General features: G+C 37.0%; 1 protein-coding gene across 1 annotated transcript in view; it reads right to left on the reverse strand.

Annotated features, from left to right (window-relative positions):
• LOC140233063 (NXPE family member 3-like) overlaps window positions 1–17,627 on the reverse strand; it is a 71,774-nt gene extending 54,147 nt beyond the window's left edge. The window contains exon 1 of the mRNA XM_072313182.1: window positions 17,448–17,627. Within this exon, the coding sequence (XP_072169283.1) occupies window positions 17,448–17,627 (180 nt within the window). The remainder of the gene's footprint in view (window positions 1–17,447) is intronic.
• Between the last annotated feature and the right edge of the window lie 7,583 nt (window positions 17,628–25,210).

Genomic DNA, 25,210 nt, shown 5'->3' on the forward strand with positions numbered 1-25,210 from the left:
TGCGGGGTTGATGGGTATCTCCATCCCACTCGAACGGAGCTTTTGCATTTTTAGAAATGAAATAAACATATCTCGTATGCACATTTTGATGAAATATTTGGGAAATTCTTTGTTTGTTTGTTCATTTCCATCTGAGAAGATGGCTGGATAGCCCATATTCAGCTACGTTAAGCTAGTCTTCCATGGGGTCCAGTTGGATGTGAGGTACGTGGGACCACTTCACCGGGTTAAACACCTTGCTCTTTGCAATGAATAAATGAAGCGGGGTCTTTTACGTGCATGAGTTGTTACTCTCTCATACACGGGTCCTATCCGAGGGACAGAGTGTTTTGCCTCTTGCCAGAGGGGACGGTATGCTTATACACAACATTGCTCAGTCACGGGCCAGACTCGGGTTCGAACCCGGGCCCTTAGAATCGTGAGGCAGACGCGCTACCGACTGAGCCAACTCAGTCAATCAAAAAGGTGATGATGATGATGATGATGATGATGACGAAACAGCATTTATATATATAGCGCCATTTATCTGTAGAAACATTCAAAGGTGTGCTATAGATCTACGGTTGGGAAGCGAGTAGGGGTACTGGTTAAACAATAATAGTAAGAGGATATCCCCCTCCCACATGAGGGAACTTTTGACTTAGTTGGAATTGAAACAACAGATCTGGTGTACTATTTTTACTTAGATATTCGGAAATTTATTACAAGGAGTGTTTAGTGTATGGAGGTATAGGCCTAGACCTAACAGGGGAGAATGTATCCTTTCCTCATAAGGGAGATTTTGCATTTTCAGAATTGAAATTCACCAATCTGGGCCCAATTCATAAACAAGTTCATGACAGCAACTCTTGAATGGCAGTTGTCAATAATGACAAGAATCTAGCTTCTGGATTGGCTGTTGCTATGGAAATTTGCCATTCCAGCACGATTTGCTATTCTAACATATTTTATGATATGGGCTCAGGTACACAATTTGGGTGAAATATTTGTCCCATGGCTAGCCCACTTTTGATGTAAACGCACGCAGGTCCAAATGCGGGACCAAAATACATCAAAAATGATTTAAAAATGTAGGCCTATAGGGCTATACGTATCCGGCCAATTACCCCAATCACAGAGGGCAATTACCCCCGGCTAAATACTGGTTAGTGGTAAGGTTAGAGTAAAGATTAGGGTTAGGGTTAGGATTAAGGTTAGGAGTTTGAGTTAGGGTTAGTAGGTCCAGGATTAGGATTAGGATATAGCGTATGTATAGGGCCAGGGGAATTGTCCGGGGTAATTGCCCAGGGGGTAATTGCCCTAGACCCCTAGGGCTTTATACTTACGTGGGGCAAGTCATGCGCATCATGATGCCATGATGGCAATACAGTACCACAGTCTGATACGCATTTTGCAAAATGTTTAGGTCAATCCAATCCCAGTTCATTTTCTTTGCTCCAACTACGAAATATGAAATGATAGACATTGTTACTGTAATGAATAATAAACGGAGTGCCGGTTATAATGATGTAAGTAATTTCATTATAAAGGGAGCATATTGCTGATCCACTTTCTCATATTTTTAATAAATCCATATTACATGGTGTTTTTCCTGATTGTATGAAAATTGCTAAGGTTTTTCCTTTATTTAAAAAAGGAGGCAGTTTTGATGTAAGAAATATTACAGACCTATTTCTTTACTTTCATCCCTATTTATACTTTATATCTAAAGTTTTAGAAAAATTGATATTCAGAAGAACGATTAAATTTCTTAATTATTATAGTGCTTTTACGAATTCCCAACTTGGGTTTCGTCAGAAACACAGCACCATTCATGCTCTTTTGAAGTTTATTGATAACGCCGCACATATAGATAACCATTCTCATCTTGTTGGTATCTTCCTGGACTTCTCCAAGGCCTTCGATACAATCAGTCACGAAATTTTACTTCTTATTGTCTCATTATGGTATACGAGGGAAGGCCGTGGAGTGGTTCACGAGTTGCCTGCAAAACCGAAAACAATATGTATCTTTGAACGAGCACAGCTCTAGTCTTGAAGTCATTGAATGTGGCGTCCGTCAGGGTAGTATATTAGGACCTTTACTTTTCATCATTTACATTAATGATTTTTGCAGATCATCCGACATACTTTCTTTTATACTTTTTGCCCATGATTCAAATATTTTCTTCTCCCACCAAAATCCAATTACTCTTGTCCATACTGTCAATTCTGAATAAAAAAAAGTAACTCAATGGATAAGAGCCAATGAATATCACTAAATCTTCAGAAAACTAAGTATATGTTATTTATTAAGTCTATAGAAGTTTATGACGTTCATTTAGAACGTGTATCTCACATAAAGTTTTTCGGTATCACAGTGGACGATTAACTTTCGTGGAAGCCTCATATTATTAATATAGTGAAATAATTTCGCGTAATATTGGTATTATTAATAGACTTAAATCTCACATCCCGTTGTCTTTTTTGTTGACGTTGTATTTTTCATTAATATTACCTTATCTTAATTATGGACTTTTAGCATGGGGTAGTGCCCATCAAACTTTATTAGATAAACTATTGTTATCACAAAAAAGGCACTTCGTATTATTTGTGGCGTTTCTCCACGTTCTCATGCAGATCCATTTTGTTGAATATAAGATTCTAAAAATTAAAGATTTGTTTTTCTTTCAGCTGGGTCAGTTTATGTTTAATTATAACACAAGTGCACTTCCCAGCATTTTCAATGCAATGTTTCCACGAAATCAATCTTTTCATAATTATCCCACCAGGCGATCTAATGAGTTTCATTTACCCCTTCTGAGAACTTTATTGGCTCAAAATACATTTATGTACACTGGCCCTAGATTCTGGAATTCTTCAAGCTGTGATATAAAAAATTTATTTTTGAATTCGTTTAAGCGTAAGTTGAAACATTTTTTTTTTGGTTGAATTCATACTAAGATAATATATACTATTCATTACATAGCTGGTCTCTACAACCTAAGGGTTCATCGTCAATCATTGAATTCATCATTGTGTATTTTTTTTTTTACATTATCTTATTTGTACAAACTTTGCTCTCAGCTGCTCGAGCTCTGAAGCACCTCAATTCCCTCTTCCGATCCCGATGTTCAGCGTGTTGGCTTTTCCTTTCATTTCCTTTTTTCTTTCTTTCCTTTCTTTCCATTATTCTTTTGTGCTTTATTACTGTCATTGGTATACCTTTCTGTAAAGTCATGTAATGTCGTTGTGTTTCTCCTGTCTTGTTCTGTCCTGTCTTTGCAAACAAATATGTTCACAAGAATCCTTTGAGTGGTTCACAATTTACAAGCATGCTTTTCAGTGGACCTCTCAATTCTTTCTTCTGTTTTGTCCCCGCCGAACGAGTTCGAGCAGGGGACTATGAAACGGGCTCCGTACGCGTGTGTGTCCGTGTGTCCGTCCGTGTGTCCGTGTGTGCGTCCGTGTGTGATCAAAATGTTCAATTTGCTACTTCTCTGTCATTTATGAGCCGATTTTGATTCTGTTTGCTTTATATGAGAGCACTACATGGGAGCTTTGAAACTTCTACACAGAATTTCAGTTGTGACCTTTGACCTTGACCTTTGACCTATATTGTACATTTTGCTACAAAATGCTACTCCTTCGCCATTTCTAACCCGATTTCGATTCCGTTTACTTTATGTGATGGCACTAGGTGAGGGCTTCAAAACTTCTACACAGAATTTTGACCTTTGACTTCTTTGACCTTTGACCTTGAATTTTTTACCTGTATTGTACATCTTGCTACAAAATGCTACTCCTCTGCCATTTCTAACCCGATTTCGATTCCGTTTGCTTTATGTGATGGCACTAGGTGAGGGCTTCAAAACTTCTACACAGAATTTTGACCGTTGACTTCTTTGACCTTTGACCTTGATTTTTGACCTATATTGTACATTAGCTACAAAATGCTACTCCTTCGCCATTTCTAACCCGATTTCGATTCCGTTTGCTTTATGTGATGGCACTAGGTGAGGGCTTCAAAACTTCTACACAGAATTTTGACCGTTGACTTCTTTGGTCTTTGACCTTGATTTTTGAACTATATTGTACATTATAGCTACAAAATGCTACTCCTTCGCCATTTCTAACCCGATTTCGATTCTATTTGCTTTATATGATGGCACTAGGTGAGGGCTTCAAAACTTCTTCACAGAATTTTGACCTTTGATTTCTTTGACCTTTGACCTTGATTTTTGACCTATATTGTACGTTTTGCTACAAAATGCTACTCCTTCGCCATTTCTAACCCGATTTCGATTCCGTTTGCTTTATGTGATGGCACAAGGTGAGGGTTTCAAAACTTCTACACAGAATTTTGACCTTTGACTTCTTTGACCTTTGACCTTGATTTTTTACCTATATTGTATATTGCATGGCTACAAAATGCTACTCCTTCGCCATTTCTAACCCGATTTCGATTCCGTTTGCTTTATGTGATGGCACTAGGTGAGGGCTTCAAAACTTGTACACAGAATTTTGACCTTTGACTTCTTTGACCTTTGACCTTGATTTTTGACCTGTATTGTACATTTTCTACAAAATGCTACTCCTTCGCTATTTCTAACCCGATTTTGATTCCGTTTGCTTTATGTGATGGCACTAGGTGAGGGCTTCAAAACTTGTACACAGAATTTTGACCTTTGACTTCTTTGTTCTTTGACCTTGATTTTTGACCTGTATTGTACATTTTGCTACAAAATGCTACTTCCGGCGGGGACATATATTACGCACCGCGTAATTTCTACTTTTCCTTGTACAATATGTACAATAATGTACAATATAGGTCAAAAATCAAGGTCAAAGGTCAAAGAAGTCAACGGTCAAAATTCTGTGTAGAAGTTTTGAAGCCCTCACCTAGTGCCATCACATAAAGCAAACGGAATCGAAATCGGGTTAGAAATGGCGAAGGAGTAGTATTTTGTAGCTAATGTACAATATAGGTCAAAAATCAAGGTCAAAGGTCAAAGAAGTCAACGGTCAAAATTCTGTGTAGAAGTTTTGAAGCCCTCACCTAGTGCCATCACATAAAGCAAACGGAATCGAAATCGGGTTAGAAATGGCGAAGGAGTAGCATTTTGTAGCAAAATGTATTTACAGGTAAAAAAATCAAGGTCAAAGGTCAAAGAAGTCAAAGGTCAAAATTCTGTGTAGAAGTTTTGAAGCCCTCACCTAGTGCCATCACATAAAGTAAACGGAATCGAAATCGGGTTAGAAATGGCGAAGGAGTAGCATTTTGTAGCAAAATGTACAATATAGGTCAAAGGTCAAGGTCAAAGGTCACAACTGAAATTCTGTGTAGAAGTTTCAAAGCTCCCATGTAGTGCTCTCATATAAAGCAAACAGTAAAAAATCGGCTCATAAATGACAGAGAAGTAGCAAATTGAACATTTTGATCACACACGGACGCACACACGGACACACGGACACACGGACACACACACGTACGGAGCCCGTTTCATAGTCCCCTGCTCGAACTCGTTCCGGCGGGAAATATATTATGCACCGCGTAATTTCTACTTTTCCTTGTTTTTTCTCCAGACATAACTTTGTATTTTGCTGGTATGCATGTATAATTTCGTATTCACCATGTAAAGTCGAATACATGCCTATGTTATATCTTCTGATTCATTTTGCCGAAAAGAAAGAAAGAATAAAATAAAATAAAAATTGAAATGAAATGAAAATTTAGCTGTCTTGATTTTCGTCCGTCTGAATTTAATACTCACATCAAAAAAACATTCCAAAAGTATATCATAATTTCAAGGAATCACTATTATCATTTTTTTTTTAAAGTCGGTTAGGTTTCGTGTTCTTCTTTGCGGGAAATTTCGTTGATCAACAGTTACTGTGTGTAAGTCGCATTTGCAAGCATGTTCCAAACTCGACACCATTACATCATAAAAACTGTATTACTAAATCAATGTCCCACGCACCTCTCTTCATGTAATACACTTAAGTGTAAAACACAATTTACTGAGGGCGCAGGTGCATGACTTGCAGTGAAAATCGCAGGAAAATACAAACTGTAACTCGAGATAATAAGAGTGATGATCATTCGATCCATCATCGATGGACTAAGTAAATATGCGAGTAAACAAAATTCTCGTATATTACCACCGCATGGCATCACTGCCAGGAAAGTTGGCCCGAAATCGTTGGCGTAAACGCACAAATTTCTGACACGAGTACCGCAATTGGAGCGTCCAAGTTCTTGATCAAATCTGTATAATGTAAAAGTGGAAATTTTCGCGCATTTCGTGAAACCAGATACTAGCGCGAAAATAAAAGCACGCGAATATTTTTGCTTGCCATATGTTCCTGTTCCAACTGTCTTGATTCCGCGGAATTAGAAACACGTGGAAACTCTTCTTACCAGGTAAAGCGAGAAAAATTAGTCGCGCGAAAATATCCACTTTTACAGTATATTAGCGAATAAGAACTCTCCCGGAATGCATTGCGTGTCAATTGCGTGACGCGGGCAGGCTCACTTCAGTGTATTGCTGCAATTAAGTTAGAAACACTCGAATCCGAAAGTGTATTGTGCTTTCCTGATATCATTTCATTACACAAAGCTGTACATTTCGATATTTCGAGGTGAGTGAAAAAAAGATGATATGATCAGACACTATAATTATTTCATTGATTCTTCTATCATGTAATCATTGACTTGCGTTGAGGTATAGGACAGAAGAAAGGGCAAACGGAAATTAGAGGTTTGACTGCTTTCATCAAGATTTAAGGAAAATGCAGTATAGAAAAGCCCTTTTCATTCTTGTCCAAACATTTGCGTTTTTCGGAAATTTAGCTTAAAGTCTTTATCACAGATATCAATACGAGTATTTTGTCTATATGACAGAGAAAGGGACGCCTATCCCACCTTGCAATTTCGAACCCAGAAAACGAGGTGAAACTGAGGATTGGGAATTCTGTGGATCAATATTTTATATGAATCCTTTGTGAATCGGCATTCATGCTAGGTCGCCGGATCTGGATCCGACACGGATGCGGACCACATCTTTGGAAGAATTCCATCACCTTGTTGCATATCTGTTTGAAGCATTGCTCCTCGGAAGGGTCTTTACAGACGACCTGTTTCTTGCGAAGTGCGTCCGTTTCTGTGTCGTATTTTTCGTACCAATATCGCACACCCGTAAACATGAACAACTGGCATGTTGATGGTATGTGATAGCCTACGCCTGAAGTATCAAGGTAGAATACACGAGAAACGTCATACGTCACAGGCACGTCACACGATCAAAGTCATGAGAAAAAAAATGCAGGCATACAGAAAATTTGACGTTAATAATTACTGACATAATCCGATTGCAAATCATTCTGACGGATCCATTCTTTAAAAATAAAAAAGTATGTCGAATGTTCGATTTACGTATAATCTGGTGATTTTGCCAAAAATCGTAGGAACCTATCCTTTGAAATAATAATTAATGATATTTTTGTAAACCAAGTTGAAAACAACAAATAAATATATGCCATATCTCCTCACATAAAATGACACCAAGGGAGCAGAAAGGAGCAGGATACGAAATTCTTAAGTTAGACGCGATAGTTATCATGACAGTGGTCAACAGCAAATGAGAGAAGGAAGTGTGTACATAAGGTCAACTTAAAGATATCGTTCCTTGTCAGTTGTGTGTGTCCGTGTGTAATTTTGGAAGTGTATAATGGTGGGTATTTGTGCCCATGTGTGCAAAGGTTATATTTGAGTTATATCAAAGTCCATTGATCGTATATAGTGAGGTCAGCCCTGACGTGACTAGTGTGAAATGCATGATGAAATGGTGAAAAAAGTTTGGAATTCCTACAGTGTTAGCCCATATTTTATATGAATTAACAAGCTGAAACATTTGTGTGTGTGTGTGTGTGTGAGAGAGAGAGAAAACATAAGTCAATGCATTAAGAAAATAGCTGCATTAACATAGTCAACCTAGCTGTTGTAAATATCCGAACCTGACCTTGATCCAATCTTTGCTCGGATATAAAACTTTGAAATTATTGACCTGACCAGTTGGAATTGTGATAATGAGCATTGTGATTTGATGTGCAGAATTGTCAAAGAGTGTAGGCCTATAGACTTGAATTATTTTCGACATGGATTCCGGTCTGTGATGCAGATGTTGTTGACTTTATGTTTGTCTGGTCGATATGATATTCAATCGATCTTAAATTGCTCTGATATAATCGGGGGATTATTGGCCTGATCAGTTGGACTTGTGATATGAGCATTGGGATTCGATGTACAGAATTGTCAAAAGAGTGTAAGCCTGTATATACTTGAGTTACTTTCGATATGGATTCCCGTCTGCAATGCAAAGATGCCATTTGCTGTATGTTTGTTTGCTCACATGGTGCTATTTACTTTGACGAAACAGAGAATGACAGTGCGATAGGCCTATGTAGCGAGATAGAGAGTGCACATTCGGAGAGCTCACGTTTTAAATGCTGATTTATTTCCAGTTTGTTTATGCTGCAGCAAGTCTAAATAAATTTCAAGTAAACAGTTCATTTTATGAAGGTGAAAGAGAGTTTGAACCCAGTCAGGTACAATACATTAATTTTCTTACAAACGAAAATACAGCATTCATTTTTTTATATGTGTGATAGAACGACACTTCCTTAACCAATATGTTCATTTATTTTCCGATGATTCAAATTCAAAGGTTTTATTTTCACTTCTTTCAACAGAATGTACAAAAAGTATAAATTCGACATGCGTTTGAAGGAATGATACATAGAGAGCAAAAAAAAAAAATAACATTTAGCAGTAGTCATTGCAAAATGAGGCATTTTCAAACAAACATATTTATACATTCTGCGAAAAAAAGTGGAGGTACCCACTCAAAAGACTATGCTTGTACAATGTGGGCACCACACAGGAGAAAAAAAAAGGTGAAAACTTAACTACAAGTGTGCGGGATGAAAAAAAAAAAGAAGTGGAAGAGGGGAAAGGGAGGAAACAGAAAGAGAAGTAAAGAGACGAGACAACTAAAAACAAAAAGCCTAGATCAATCAATACATTCAAGATCAAACCAACAGAGACTATTAGCCATATTAGAAGTGTAGAGCGTTGAAAGCGACGAGAAAATGATATACATATGACAATTGTATGGAATTGCTGATAGCGGAACATGTTAATCAGGATTTTGTTCTGTGAAGGCACGTGTAATAGTATACAAGTATGCGATAAAATAATCAAGGGATGTGATAGTGGAATGCCGCAAAAGACGCGTCCTAACATGCCTACGAAATATCAATAGCATCCTGGTGCTTACAAAACCTACTAAAAAGATTAACATACAAACTTAATTTCCTTCTGTTACATTATAAGACTTTAGGAGGAATAATTCTCAATCTTTTTTTTAAACGAATACAAAGAAGGAGCATTTTTTATGTCTGGACTAAGGGAGTTCCAGACCTATATAACCTGTATAAATAAATGTCTGCTGAACTAACACAGTTCTAAGCAGGGGCAAATGAAATTCATTAGACTGTCTTGTTGGGTAACTATGATATGTCAGGTTACGAGGAAACATAGAATCAAATATAAGCGGAAGACAGTTGTTATTATAACTATACATAAATTGTCCTAAATAAAATAAGAACAAATCTTTAATTTTCAAAATCTTATTTTTAAAAAACAAAGAAGCCGTATGAGAGCAAGGAGCGGCATTACAAATGATTCGAAGTGCCTTCTTTTGTAACAATAAAGCCCTAACTAATAATGTTTGATGCGTGTTTCCCCATGCTAAGATTCCGTAATCTAAATAAGGTAATATCAAAGACGAATACAGTATGAATAATGAGTGTTGGGGAAGAAACAATTTAAACCTATTAATGACGCCTATATTGCGTGAAATAATTTTACAAACATAATCTATATGAAATTTCCAAGAAAGTTTATTATCTACTGTAATTCCAACAAATTTTGTATTTGAAACACTTTCTAAAACAGTATCATCAAAATGAATATCCATATTCAAATTATCTAAAGTGTTGCTAAAAAACATATACTTGGTTTTATTAATATTCAGGGACAGCTTATTAGCTCGTATCCAATCACGTAAATTTTGTAACTCCGAATTTACTGTGTGCACAAGAATATTTGGATCTTCATGTGAAAAAAAGACATTGAGTCATCGGCGAAAAGTATGAATGATAACACTTGGGACGAAGCACATAAATCATTAATATAAACAATAAACAACAACGGCCCCAATATACTACCTTGTGGCACGCCACAAATTAATTCTCTCATATCAGAGTTATGAAACATATTGTTTACGATCAGTTAGATAACTCCTGAACCACTCCAAGGCCTTCCCACGTATACCATAGTGGGACAACTTATAAAGCAGTATATTATGATTAATAGTGTCGAAGGCCTTGGAGAAGTCCAGGAAGATACCGATCAAATGAGAGTGATCATCTAAAGCATGTGCAACTTTATCAATGAAATTCAAGAATGCATGAGAAGTGCTATGCTTTTCTCGGAAACCAAACTGGGAGTTTGTTAGAACACAATGCGTCTTCAAAAAATTCATTGTTCTTTTATATATAATTTTCTCTAAGATTTTTGATAAACAAGATAATAAAGAAATAGGTCTGTAATTACTAATATCTAAGTTATCTCCATTCTTAAATATAGGAATAACTTTGGCTATTTTCATTTGTTCCGGAAACTGACCATTTAACATTGACAAATTGAAAATATACACCAAAGGATCCACAATAGAATATATAGCTCCTTTTAAAATCATACTGCTTATATCATCATAACCTGCACTTTTTTTATTTTTCAAACCAGAAACAATATCAATAACCTCATGCCTAGTGGTAGGAGTAAAAAATATAGAATGTGTATTATGCTGATTCAAAAAATCAGTAAAATGTTTATCAGTATTGGGAATTTCTTGAGCAATATCTTCTCCAATAGCTGTAAAATATTTATTGAAAATATTCGCAATATCCAGAGAAATATCAATAACCTTGTCATCAAATCGAGTTTTCGATATACCAGACATTTCTGTAGAAATATTCATAGCTTGTTTTAATACATTCCACGTACTTTTTATATCATATCTATATCTCTGCAATTACTTATGATAATATTTTTTCTTTTCTATACGTAATATTTTTGTGAGGGTATTCTTATACAAAGTATATTTCAAACGTGCTTGCTCAGTTCTTTTCATCTTAAATGAATAAAACAATTTATTTTTTCTATTAATAGATCGCAAAATGGACTTTGTAATCCAAGGAAGCCTTGGTGTTGTTTTATAATTCCCCCGTTTATATTTTCTTTTAGGAATACATATATCCAAATGATCATTAAAAACATCAAAAAAAAAAAACAACAAACAAACAAACAACTATTCAAAGACAAATTAATGTCATGTGTTTTTAAATCAGGACATCAACTACTGGAACATATGGCATGCAAAAACATTTGTGTGCTTTTATTTTTGCGCTAGCTTCTGGTTGCGCAAAATGCGCACAAAATACAACACCGCGAAAATTTCCACTTTTACAGTATACTGTGACAGTCTATGTATTGCATATATGAATGGAATACAAAAGACACTCTGCTTTGAAGCAATCTATGTGATCATGATACAATGCTGAATGAATAGGCACATTTATCCCTTCAGCCATTTTGAATGAGAAAATCTCTGACAAAGTATTGACCGCGCCATTGATGCTAACAGGGAGAAACCATATAACAGGAAAGTCGACGCGACAGACACCGCACCGGATTTTGCGCAAAGTGAGATGGTAGGCAGGCGCCATGTGCGACAATGAAGGGTACGTGCCTTTCACAGGCATGCAAACAAGATGTTCGGGCTAGTTGGCTATCAGCAAAACCAGGGGTACAGATAGGGTAGTTAAAGACAAAGAAATAAGAGGAGCATTGAACAGTCAAGATAATATAAAACATGGCTAATGGCCCTCATGGCTCTGTAGGCTTACAGTTCGTTATAAAACACAACATACATAGAAAAGAAGAGAACAAAATGTTGTAAATACACATAATCATTGATAATGGACAATGATCTTACACGATACACTACAGTACAGGTAAATTTCTCGTATGTAACGAGGGTGTAATCCCAGTTGTAGGTAGAGCTCCCGCCAATAAGTGTTGAAAAAAACATCAACAGCTGATTTATAACGACATACACAGAATGAGGTAGGCCTTTGTGAAAAGGAGAAAAAGAAAGTGGGATAATTGATCAAGAGGGTGAATAGTGAGAGTATATCATTGTCAGAGTACCTTGTATTTTGAAAAGAAATAAGTGCGGCGGGGAGAGTCTCGTCTCAGTGGACTTGGAATGTACAGAATGACACGAAATGAACCCAAGGGCTTCGAAAGGGTAGAGATTTGGGGGACTTTGACGTATTCTTTGTTGAGTAACAACAGCAATAAAAAGAAAAGATCAGGAGAACTCTATACGGGTTAAGAAAAATGTGCATACCGTGTAACATGTAATAAAGCATGTACATCTGAGCAATTTATCGACATCACCAATCATCGATAGAAAATCATCAAGCATCGGTTGACTCCCAATAATCAAGTTGGTCAGTGATTGGCTATATTTTGTTATATCAAAACCAATATTCTAATTTCAGTGAAGTCAAATAATAAAATATTGTGCGAAAATCAGCACGAAGATAAGACGTCACGGTGTGAACTCAGTGGCGTGAGCAGATTTAAAAAAAAAAAAGACGGTTTTGTTTCTCAACAATGGATGAAATTGCACGTTTGCGTCTTTTGAAATATAATCAAAATTAACCATACGAGTAGAGTCGACAAAAAAGCAACAATAGGAATACCACAAGGTGGGGGTTCTCGGACCAGTACGTTCTTGCTCTTTATCAATGATATCAAATTAGAGTGTTAATTCAGGTGTCTGCAACATATACGCTGACGACGTTGCAATCTACACTTGTACACACATTGTGCAGGCGCAGTAACATCATCAGGAAAGGCGTAGGCCCTCCTGGCACTCTTTGCTGCAAGTAAAGGGGATACTGTGAGGCATCGTGCTATATTTCAATATGAAGAAGATGAATATACCATCATAATTATATATATATATATATATATATATATATATTAGGAAGGGTCTCGGAAGGGTCTTTACAGACGACCTGTTTCTTGCGAAGTGCGTCCGTTTTTATGTCGTATTTTTCGTACCAATATCGCACACCCGTAAACATGAACAACTGGCATGTTGATGGTATGTGATAGCCTACGCCTGAAGTATCAAGGTAGAATACACGAGAAACGTCACACGTCACAGGCAAGTCACACGATCAAAGTCATGAAAAAAAAAATGCAGGCATACAGAAAAATTTGACATTAATAATTACTGACATAATCCGATTGCAAATCATTCTGACGGATCCATTCTTTAAGAATAAAAAAGTATGTCGAATGTTCGATTTACGTATAATCTGGTGATTTTGCCAAAAATCGTGGGAACCAATCCTTTGAAATAATAATTAATGATGTTTTTGTACACCAAGTTGAAAACAACAAATGAATATATGCCATACGTATCTGCTCACATAAAATGACACCAGGGGAGCAGAAAGGAGCAGGATACGAAATTCTTAAGTTAGACGCGATAGATATCATGACAGTGGTCAACAGCAAATGAGAGAAGGAAGTGTGTACATAAGGTCAACTTAAAGATATCGTTCCTTGTCAGTTGTGTGTGTCCGTGTGTAATTTTGGAAGTGTATAATGGTGTGTATTTGTGCCCATGTGTGCAAAGGTTATATTTGAGTTCTTTTACGTATAATACTCGTATAAGTCTTCAGAGGTTAGCATTTCCCAGGCGTTTAAGGCAGTGAAGTCACATAATGAAATTCAAAGTAGGTAAAAATTCCAGGCAGTCCCAGTTGGCTATAAATACCCATGTCAGTGAGCAGTAAGCATCTTTTTCAAGTGTGACGGCAGTGAATTATACCAGGGAGGTGAGACACCTCCCTGATTATACATCTCAAACTCCAATGTCTAGTGATCAGGAAGACGACGCTACCTCTCAGCCCCCATCCCCGCGGGGAGATCAGGGCATGGAAGGCCGCCTTGAAGCTCAACTAGAGAGACCGAGATACTCTCCTGCTTCATGGATAGGGCGGCGTAGTCCCGATACGGGACTCTTTTCTTTTTTCTCACTCTCTCATACGCCCTCATTGGCGGTAGCGCGAAGTCTTCTCGATCGCGACAGTCCACGCATCGCGCGAGTCCACAAATTGCTGCCCCCCGAAAAAAAGATGTCTTCGGGGGTCTCTCTCCACTGATCTCCCCTCTACACACACACACACACACACACACACATATATATGATAATTGTAGTCCGCGTGTTGGTACCAGTATATAAAAGATGAAGAAGAAGTAGAGTGGTAATGCATTTTGACAGTCCAACAGTGCTATTTATTCGAAAATTTGGTCTGAATGAATAGCACTGTTGGACTGACAAAATGCATTACCACTCTACTTCTTCATCTTATATATATATATATATATATATATATATGTGTGTGTGTGTGTGTGTGTGTGTGTGTGTGTATTGTAGTACCCTTTTCTTTTTCTTGTGTAGAATACATTCCCAAACTCTGTAAATTTTAGATAATCATTTTGCCCCTCAGTCGGGCAGCACTTTCAATTTAAATGTGCTTTGAAATCGTTTCATTCCTTTGCTCTTTTGCTGCTGTCTTTCTTACAGTAATCCCCTGTGCAGGAAACGCTAAAACGTCCTATATAGATGATAATAATGATTATTATCATATATATAGGACGTTTTTGCGGCGCATTAAGAACGCGTATTGTAGTCCGCCCAATTTTTACTGTTCAGTATCAGAGCATATTGAACGAAACGCATAGGCCAACGTATTAATTCCCCATAGGCTACCGTTGTTACTTGCCGTTCAAGATTATACAAAATGATGCACAGGATAGAGTGTGTTAGTGAAGGTGCGGCGCGCTCGAGAGTATTGACAATGGTGCGACATGCACGAGGCGCAGCCGAGTGCATGTTTGCAACCGTTGTCAATACTCGAGAGCTCGCCGCACCTTCACTAACGCCACGAAATAATCCTGTGCATCATTTGTTTTATAAAATGGGTCGAAAACTAACAACATTATTCACGTACCTTTGTGGGTCAATACCAGTCAGCTACATGTAGCACTCGCTCAAAAGTCAAGATGTCCGAAGGTGTTCGTCCCAAACATTTACGCACGTCGCACTCGGAAATCCCGCACATAAGTACTGTACGTACGCGTAAGAGTATACGTACGCCACGTACTGTTATGCACAAGAAAGGCCGCCGGCTGTTGTGGCAGCCCGCGGCCCGAACTAGAAGTTGTTTACAGGATTGACAGCGCGTATAGTAGCGCGTGACGCACTTGTAACAACTGATTGAGTGCGCACTGCCAGTGTAAACATTGTGACGTACGTCAGGCCAGGGAGGTGGAAGAGAGACTCTTCTTAGAGTGCATACCTGAAGAAATTAATGCACGCACACGTGACTCATTTCAGCGCTTCCAATTGGCTACATTCTTGAACCCATTTTATAACATACCATATTCAATTCTGTCTCGTCTATTGCGCGAGCGCTTGCTGAATGCGTAAACGCTTGTTACTAGTGCGCGTCGTTTTTGTTACAATTCACAAGCGCGCAAGCATCTTGCTAGCTGTTTGTTTCATGTACGCAGTTTTAGGGGCTTCCCCTTTTCAGCGCTGGGATGTGACTGCCGAGTCACTTCAAAGACGAGTAGAAGCCGGGTAATTTTGTGCAGTTTATGCTTGCTCTACTTGATTGTATAGATGATAATAATTATATTGGATGGCCTTGATTCATGGAATACCAGGGAATATTGCACTCGTTAGGGCCAATATTGCACTCATCTTCGATTCGTGCAATATTGGCCCTAACTCGTGCAATATTCCCTGTTATACAACACATGTATGGAATCTTGCCATCTGATTGGATAAATGCTGGTCACATGACATTCAGAGGAATCGGCTATCCAACGCTCACACTCGATGGCAGTGCAATAGTCGACTATTGAACGGTACAAGAGAGCCGGCAGTGCAATAGACCCTAGGACACACTGAACTTGTGTATCGTACAGCTAGCTGGCATTGATGCATACGCGCACCCGTAGGGTTTGCGCTACGCCAGCACGCAACAACCGTTTATGTGTACCATACCACCACCGGTCACCTACGCACGTCGCACGGCCATGCCACTACGTTATCATGGCTACGCAGACCTACCTCTTTTCACCCGAGCTTTGTTCTCGTCTCTGATGAGGATCTCAGCGCATTGCTAATCATGAGTGAAATGCAGCAGCAAATACTAAGAAAGTTATCAAATACAGTATGCTTTAAATAGAGGTAAGCAAACTCTCTAGACCTAGCTATATAGGGTTTAGTTAGACCTTTTTCAAGACCTAGGGGGCCTACCAGAGATCGAGCCAGTGGCAGTACGCTAGTTGGCCTAACGTTAGGCGTAGGCTTTCGCATACGTAGTTCTCGATCTACAACCTGGTCCAAACTGTAGGCCATGCCTAAATATTTCGATATCATGTGTTGTATAAAACAAATATTCAATGTTTATCATTCGTGCGACGGTACCGAATATTACATTCGGTACAAGTTTAACCGTTCTATTCAACTCCGCTTCGCGTCGTTGAATATAATAGAACGGTTAAACTTGCACGCTCATGTAATATTTGGAACCGTCGCACTCATAAACATCGAATATTTGTATAGTATCCCATTCATAGTCATCCAATATAATATAAATATTACGATAATGATAATAATGATAATAACAAAGAATAATTCCTTTCACGAACATAGCTCGTGCGAATATAACATATCTAGCTATAGCTTTCTATACTGCTTCCAGTTCTCTTTTGGGTAGCGTTGTTAGGTTAGGATGTGAGAAATTATAAACAAACAAACAAACAAACAAACAAACACACGGAAACATGAGACAGAGAAAGCATTATATACATGTATACATGCCGCTGTCGCGCTGGTCGTCATCTTGCACAATAAATATGTTTCTAAATAAAATTCTCAAACGCTATGTTTTGTCCATTACAATTTGCGTCCACCAAAATCGTTGGTCGGTAGAGACGAAACTCCTTATAGTCTATATGCTTTATCTGTAAATTCACACAATAAATTCTAAAGATTTATGAAATAACATGATCCGCATAATTGGCACTATTTTATCCGATTCATTTATACTTGGTACGACACACACAATCCCTATAAACATATCACCAAAATATTTTTCCTTACCTATAGGTGATTCTATGGTACATATAGGCAACACTACACCGTTGTCATAACGTTTCAGTTAAAAAGAGAATGGACTTACTGAATCCTGATCGCTCGTCATGTTTGTCATTCCTGCTCTTAGTAGCGACATTTCTGACTTTGGTACTGGCAGTTTACTCCGATTATTAAAGTGCGATGAGTAGGATAAAAAGGCGCTAATCATGAAGACAGAAGTCATAATATTAAGGACAAAGCAACTCTGCTTCCAGTGAGTATCCATCGTGCCAGGATATACAGTGCCCACAGATAAGTAAACCCAAGCAACAGCGCCCCACTTTACAACACCATGGGGTCGAGCAGACTCGAACTGCGCAGGCGCAATGACATTCTCAGGAAAGGCGTGGGTCCCACTGGCACTCTTTGCTGCAAGTAAAGTGGATATTGTGAGACATCGTGTTATATTTCAATATGTAGAAAATGCCCAATCAAAATATGTCATCATATATATATATATATATATATATATATATATATAATGATTTTATACATTAAAATGTATCTCAATTTATAGATATACTTTATGCGATAAACGAACCATTGCGTATACCTTATGGAGTATCATGTCTCTATTTAATGTATGTAAACTAGAAAAGCACTCGGAGAGCGCAGACTCCGCCAAACAGCTCCCTTCCGCCCACAAATATGCAAATACTGAAAATCGCTAAAACGCAGCTTGAACTCCCAATTTCACTTGACCCTATCCCCCCTCAAAAAAAAAAAAAAAAAAAATCCTTCAAAAATTCGTAAATACTACGGATCAGTACCAAAATCTATGATCTGTTCCTTGTGTTATTATCAACTTCTCCTGCAAGTTTCATTGAAATTCGTATGCAACGTTTTGAGTTAGTTTGCAAAAAGGCAAACTAACGCCGACACTTGCATAACCTCATTCCTTGGCGGATGTAATACTGTAGTATAGGGGAACTTTACATTTTCAAGACGCGGAAGTTCAGAGGAAAAAAGAAATGTTCTGCGCATGAGCATATTTGCTTATAAAAGTCGACCTCGCGTCGTGAGCATGGTGAGAATTTGTTTGCACGGTCGGTTTATACGCCGATTGTTCTGATCCATTTTTGCGTCCCCTCAAATTCACATCGCAGAGAGCTACTTGATGCAATGATCTTATGGGGGCGCCATTTTACTTTGTATAGTCTGCCTCCTCGCGGATAGCCTGAACCAACTTCCAACACAACGCAGGGAGAGGAGAGAGCGGCCAACGTTAATCGCCGTCTTATACGTCCGTGTACATGTCACTGACATTTTCACTAAGTGGAACGATCGACCAAAATCCCCTAAATTTTTAATTTCATGATTTCGGCATATACTGACGGCCCATAGCAAGATCTGCAATATGATAACTACTTTTTTAAAACTCAAAATCAAGTTATTGTGTAGCAATCCCTTTAGTTTCATTTCGTGAAAAGTCAGACTCCGATAGCTGGACCGGATGGCGAAGCGGCACCATCGCGTATACTTACGCCAAACCTCAACAAAATCCAAATGCATTACCCCTTCTTGCACATTATTATCAACCGACTTCGTACGCGCACGTTACAAAATGGATGCGACCATGCACATGAGAACCAGACAGACAAAACTGGCAATGGTACATATGCACATTCTTTTATCTTGCCTTGTATTTTTTGGGGTAATCTTTCATTAGGAATTAGGAACTAAGGGGTAAAATATTATACAGTAGACTTTTGGTAGTACAGATCTCGATGGCTTCGGTTGACTTCGGAGCAGAGTGGATCAAAAAAGTTTCTCCAGCCAAATCATTACTATACAAAGCATAGTAAAGCAACATATTATAGGTTTACAAAATAAACTTCTGTTATAATCTATATATCATATATTAAATCTATACATTTCTTAGGACTACTTGTTACGAACGACAAGAACTAAGAAATATAGATTCTCTAATTATCCGTTTTATCATATACTATATCTAAACTTAACAACAACAAAAACCAACAACATCAAATTCCAGTTTTCCCCGAACCGTAGGTGCAAAGTAAAAACGAAACCGGAGAAATAGGCACTCGTCTCCTAAAGGTTGTCTCCAGTGTCCAAACTATATACATACCTCCTATATACCAAATTTCAGTACATGCACAATGCTAGTGACATGGCCTTTCAATGTGTGCACAGTTTGGCATGTCCTGTTTCCTTTAAAACCTATCAAAAAAGGTTTCTTATCTATATGGAGCATCTATACATGAGATGTTTTTAACGTGTTATGATTACGACCCAGAGCCACAACAGCATAAATTATTTAGCTTACTTTTGTTCAATTCCATAAGGGCAGACTGGTCAAGGCTTTTTAACACGGATAATGTGAGTAAATCAGATATTTTTAAAGATATTTCCTACACAAGATAAAAGAGGAGCTAAAAATAAAAGAGCTCAGAGACTTCTGAGAAATTCGAAATCTATTCTTAGAAATGGGTCTTATTATAAATGCGAGATTAGAAACAAAACCGGAAGAATCTGAAAAACAAATTATGTAATGGAAGAAAAATATTCGATTCTATAAGAAAAATCCATACTTGGAAGATACTGTAACAAACCATGGATATTTCAAAAGAGAAACGAAATTTTACAAATATAGGATTTCAAGAGGAAATCCACCTCAGAAATAGATAAATTTCAAAAGAAAGAGAAATATATTCCCTATATCAGAATGATACAAAAGAGGACAAAAATCAGATAAAAAAATGAGAAAGATATGACATTTTGAAATTGCACATTTTTTCAGGAAACATTTCTTGACCAGTCCTTACGAATATTCAAAATAAGCAAGTTGATGACATCTTGCTTTCACAATCCTTCTTATTCATTTCATATACAGAAATGATGAAAATCTCATACTTCAGTTATATGAATATAACACTTGCCTTAAAAACCACCCAAAACAAAAGAAGAACAAAATGTTAACTCTGACATATCATGGTATGAGAACATGCCTTTACTTGTATTAGCTAAAAGGAATCTTTTTTTTTCCGAATTCAATACATAACATACATGAAAAATTGTGAGGATAATATGACATCATCAATTCGCTATTTGAATATTCAGAAGGACTGGCCAAGAAATGCTTTCCGAAAAAAAGTAAAATTTCAAAATCTTCCTTATTTCATATCCATTTTTTCCCCATTTTTTGTATCTTTCTGTAGGGAATATTTTTCTTTCCTTGAAGTTTATTTATATTTGGGTGGATTTTAACAATGAGATTATTGGAAGCTTCAGCTATATAGTGGATATTTTTATTCTGTATATAAGCAAATAAATTGGTTTAATTTTTTTCAAAACATCCAGCAGTCTGATAAACAGAGTTTTCAAACCACCTTAAAACTAATTCCTTTCTTGATTCCACCAGTTGTGGAGAACGGGTTACTGCAATGAATAACAAACACAGCGCAAGCGTTGATGATAAACCTAATATTCATTCTAACAGACATGTCTTCCATTCTCTCTTCTCTCTTCAATTAGATTTCATAGGTCTATTATGTTAGATTTTGTTATCATGACCAGTTGAAATTTGCCGAGGTTTTCCATTGTTTCTTTGCTTTCATCATTATAAAAGTCTTTGAAGAATTACTATTAACAAGAACAATAGACTTTGCAAAAGGATATTAAAAAGAGGGATGACCGTTGAGGTTTGAAGTTTCTTCAATTTGTCTCCCTCTAAGAAATTAACTTTGTAAGATCGCAGTAGATGATAGGTTCGAGTCCCGTTGTTCCTTTTTTCCGACATGTTTGTTAAATTACAGATTTATAGCAGTTGCGATCTTACAAATTTCAATTGTTAGAGGGAGACAAATATGACACTTCAAACCTCAAGAACAATAGATTTTTTTTTCAATTTTCATGACGTTTCACCAGTAATTTTCAATTTGCATTTCGACAGAAACACGGCAACATTTTCGCTCTTTTGCACTTCATTGATATGTCGCACATATTATTTCAGATAGTCATCTCTTTTCCAAGGCATTTGATTGTCATGAAATCTTACTTCACAAGTCAGCTCATTATGGCATACGTGGCAATTATATGCTTTTGGGTGGTTGTGGATTACATCCAAAACAGATAATAATAAAGATTTCATTTGATGCCGAGTTCCACGGGTAGTTTTCTAAGCCCTTTATTGCTTAGCATTTATATAAATGAATTTTGCAGATCTTCGAATATCCCTTCATCTAATTGTAGAGTAATGATTGAATTAGTGTTCTTCTCTCGTCACAATCCAATTCTCGTGCGTACAATAGATTCTGAATAGCAAAAAGTGTTCTTTAGTAGATGAGAACAAATTAATTGTACCTAGTTAGTACTTTTTGAAAATGAATAAGTATACATGCTTGTTAGCAATACGTTAGATGTTCTGCCAATAAATATCTGATGTCACTCCTTTGGAAAATGCATCTGAAATTAAATTTCTGGATGTCACTGTCGACAATAAAGTACAATGTCTACGAGAGCACGTATAGTCAGTATCAGTAAAACGGTATTACGTGGCATTGTTATTATTAACAGACTAAGCATCCTTTTCTTTGTTGATATTATAATCTTGCTTAATTTTACCATAAATCATTAATTCTCAGCCTCATAGGGAAACACCCACCAGAATTTATCAAGCTGCTGTTATCACAAGAAAGGCGCTGCGATACGCGCTACGCGTTATAATATACCTTGGATAACATGTAGGGCCTACCTTGGATGTTATCCAAAATTTATGAAGTTGCTGTTATCACAAGAAATGCGCTACGATACGCGCTACGCGTTATAATTTAGATGCATCATTCTTTGATGTAAGATTAAAAGATTTTAACAAAGATGTCAGTGTCAGTTGAGACAATGCATGTTCAATTTATAGTAATAATACACTCCCAAGTATTTCAGCAACGTCTTCCCGAGAAACTAATCATTTTATAAATATCTACAGAAGGTAACCTGACGACTTTTATGCACCTCTTTTAAGGACTTTATCAACTAAAAATACATTCATAATACGCAGGCCGTATAAATTTTGCAATTCTCTGGACTCCGAAATAAATCATTGTATTCTTTAGGTGCAAGTTGATTTTTCTTTTTTTGTTTGAGTCCTACCGACGGAGTTTTATTTCGACGAATCCATTAAAGACGCAATTGTCATCATGCCCAGATAATGAAAGACATACTTTATTCCATCAGCAGCTCTTTAAGCCACCCTTTTCTTTTTCATCCTTGCTCCAGTTCCTCGGAAGCAGCTGTTCGTCTTGTTTTTGAATCATTTTATAATATCATTTTGTAGGATTGAATGAGTTGTCGATCCACAGTATATAAAAGCTCAGCTATTTAGTGGACCCCCCCCCCCCTTTCTCTTTATGTTTCCCTCGCAGCATGGATAATTTAACAAGTTTTGATATGAAACATGCTTTCAATTCATTGTCTGTATTTTTTATTGTAAAGGAAACTATTGTGTATTCAAGATCATTCGTAATTTTCTTATACCATGTAAACTATATTATTTTCCTTGTTTGAAGAAGAACAATAAAATAAAAATGACATTGAGCTGAATGGGAGCGAATTAAGGAAAGCGCAGCTGTGCTTGTACACCTGCATGCACTGTCCACCGGGAGCTAGTCACATGGCTTCGAGCGTCGCAACGCATGTGGCCATAGAAAACTTTAGGGACAGATATATTGTGAAGGAAATTGATTACCCATGTTAAAGCCCATGATCTCGGTAACACCAGGGAGATGATCTTCCATTTCCCTGGTAACACTGAACGACCTACCATTAGACCAAAATGCTAGTTTGGGAGAGTATAAAGGTGAGAAATAAAATGTTTTTTTACGTTGAAATGATAAATTCTGATGAAAAACGACGAAAATATATATCTGTCTTCCAGCCTTGCAGCCTCGTGATCATCTCTGGCACTTACACTTTCAGCTTGTAAAGAGAAATATTTTCATAAAACCTAGAAAACTAAAAATCTCTGAAACCAACGTTCTTCTGACAAACTCTGCTGATTACTTCTACGCTAGCAGTTTCTCACCATTTTAAGTATAAATTGTGAGAAAATACAAGCTAATTGTCCTATAGACTAGAGCAAAGTGAAAAGATCCGAGGGAAACTGAATTGGTGTTTCATTCTGCTCCATCTACTTTAGCCTGACCGTGTGATATTGGACCAGATGTGCATCACTGTCACGACAGTCCTATAAGTGCCATGTATGAGGGAAACCCAAGCCAATCCATTACTGATTTGACTTTAGAGATAATTCAGTATATTTTAAGGCACGGTGATTTAGGAGATAATACGTTTTCAACAATTATCAATTTTGATGTAGGTGTTATAAAAACAAATCTCCCGCATTTGATCTTTAGTATATCGATAACTATCAGATAACAGCATCATTGGTGTGAGTAATAGTTGAAAAGTGTACAATTTAGTTGAAGGTGATTTGAATATGAAAGCAAATACAGTTTCATTAAATCCATTATTAATTTTAAAGTTAGGTTCAAGATTTGTGTCGAATTCAATCATCTGTACAAAAGTTGAACTCTACACCAGTGTTACACAGGAACTAAAAATTTGTATGTGAGTGTGTGCTTACAATGACCCTTAATGGGCATGAATATCACTTTTTTTCAGAGCTCTGTTGACTATTATTATTAGAATGGTTTATTACGTAAAAATTTGCAAAATCGTAGCCCGAAGGCTAAAATACATTGCAATGACAACCAAATACATTGAACTGTCGTACATTACATCCACATTAAAAATCACAATTAGACATAAGATATATTGCACAAGACAATTACCACACCTTACTACACAAAAAAAAAAACACAAATGTACATAAAAATCTATTCATATATCACAAATGTATAAAATTATATAAATCTGTTTCAGTCAATAATTCTTTACCATAAATATTTATAACTACATACTACTAAAAAAAAAAACATAATTTCTTTAATCCAACAAACCATTTCAAATTTACGCAGGCATAATCACATATCAACACTTGCATTCGCACATTTGCTCTAACTCATGTCAAGACACTTGCACGCATATACACACAAACATACTCACATATACGCCCACGGGCGCACGCAACTGCAGACAAGATCCAGCACATGGAGAGATCCAGAGACACATACCCGCACACACTCGCACACACTCACAAGTACATACCTACATATATCTATAATAGTAAAATTATTCATATAAATGTACATAACTTTCATACAGACTACAAACTCATGATAATCTTTAACTAACCCATTAATACTATACAGTAATCACCGTATTCAATCAATATTGTGTTCCTGAATGGGATAAAATACTGTGTCTTCATGTTTCCGTGCTGCATCTCAATATATAAAAAAAATAAAAAATTATTAATTTATATACCACAACTTAAAGAAAGAATATATATATATAATATTCCAAATTGCAATTATACATTTTTGTGTGCATTGCAACATGATTGAGATCTCAAAAAGGCATAAAACTGTCCGTGGTCAACCGGGTAATAACAGCATATTATACAAACAGATTTTAGAGGTATCTCATCACCATATGTTTCCTTTGATAACAGTAGAAAAAAAAGAGAGAGAGAGAAAAGAAATCATACAACCATTATACTGATACATCACAAAAAAAAAAAAAAAGAAGATATGAATGGGGAGAAGGTTCAGGTGCAAGCCTCCCCACTCTGCCCCCTCCACCAACCAAACCTGCCATGATCGCCACCGCCGACCCGCAAACCAACAGACATGTCGGAAAAAAAGGAACCAGTGGTTCCTCTCTCAG

This window comes from Diadema setosum, chromosome 9 (genome assembly GCF_964275005.1).
Source record: "Diadema setosum chromosome 9, eeDiaSeto1, whole genome shotgun sequence".
In the NCBI taxonomy this organism is placed as follows: Eukaryota; Metazoa; Echinodermata; class Echinoidea; order Diadematoida; family Diadematidae; genus Diadema; species Diadema setosum.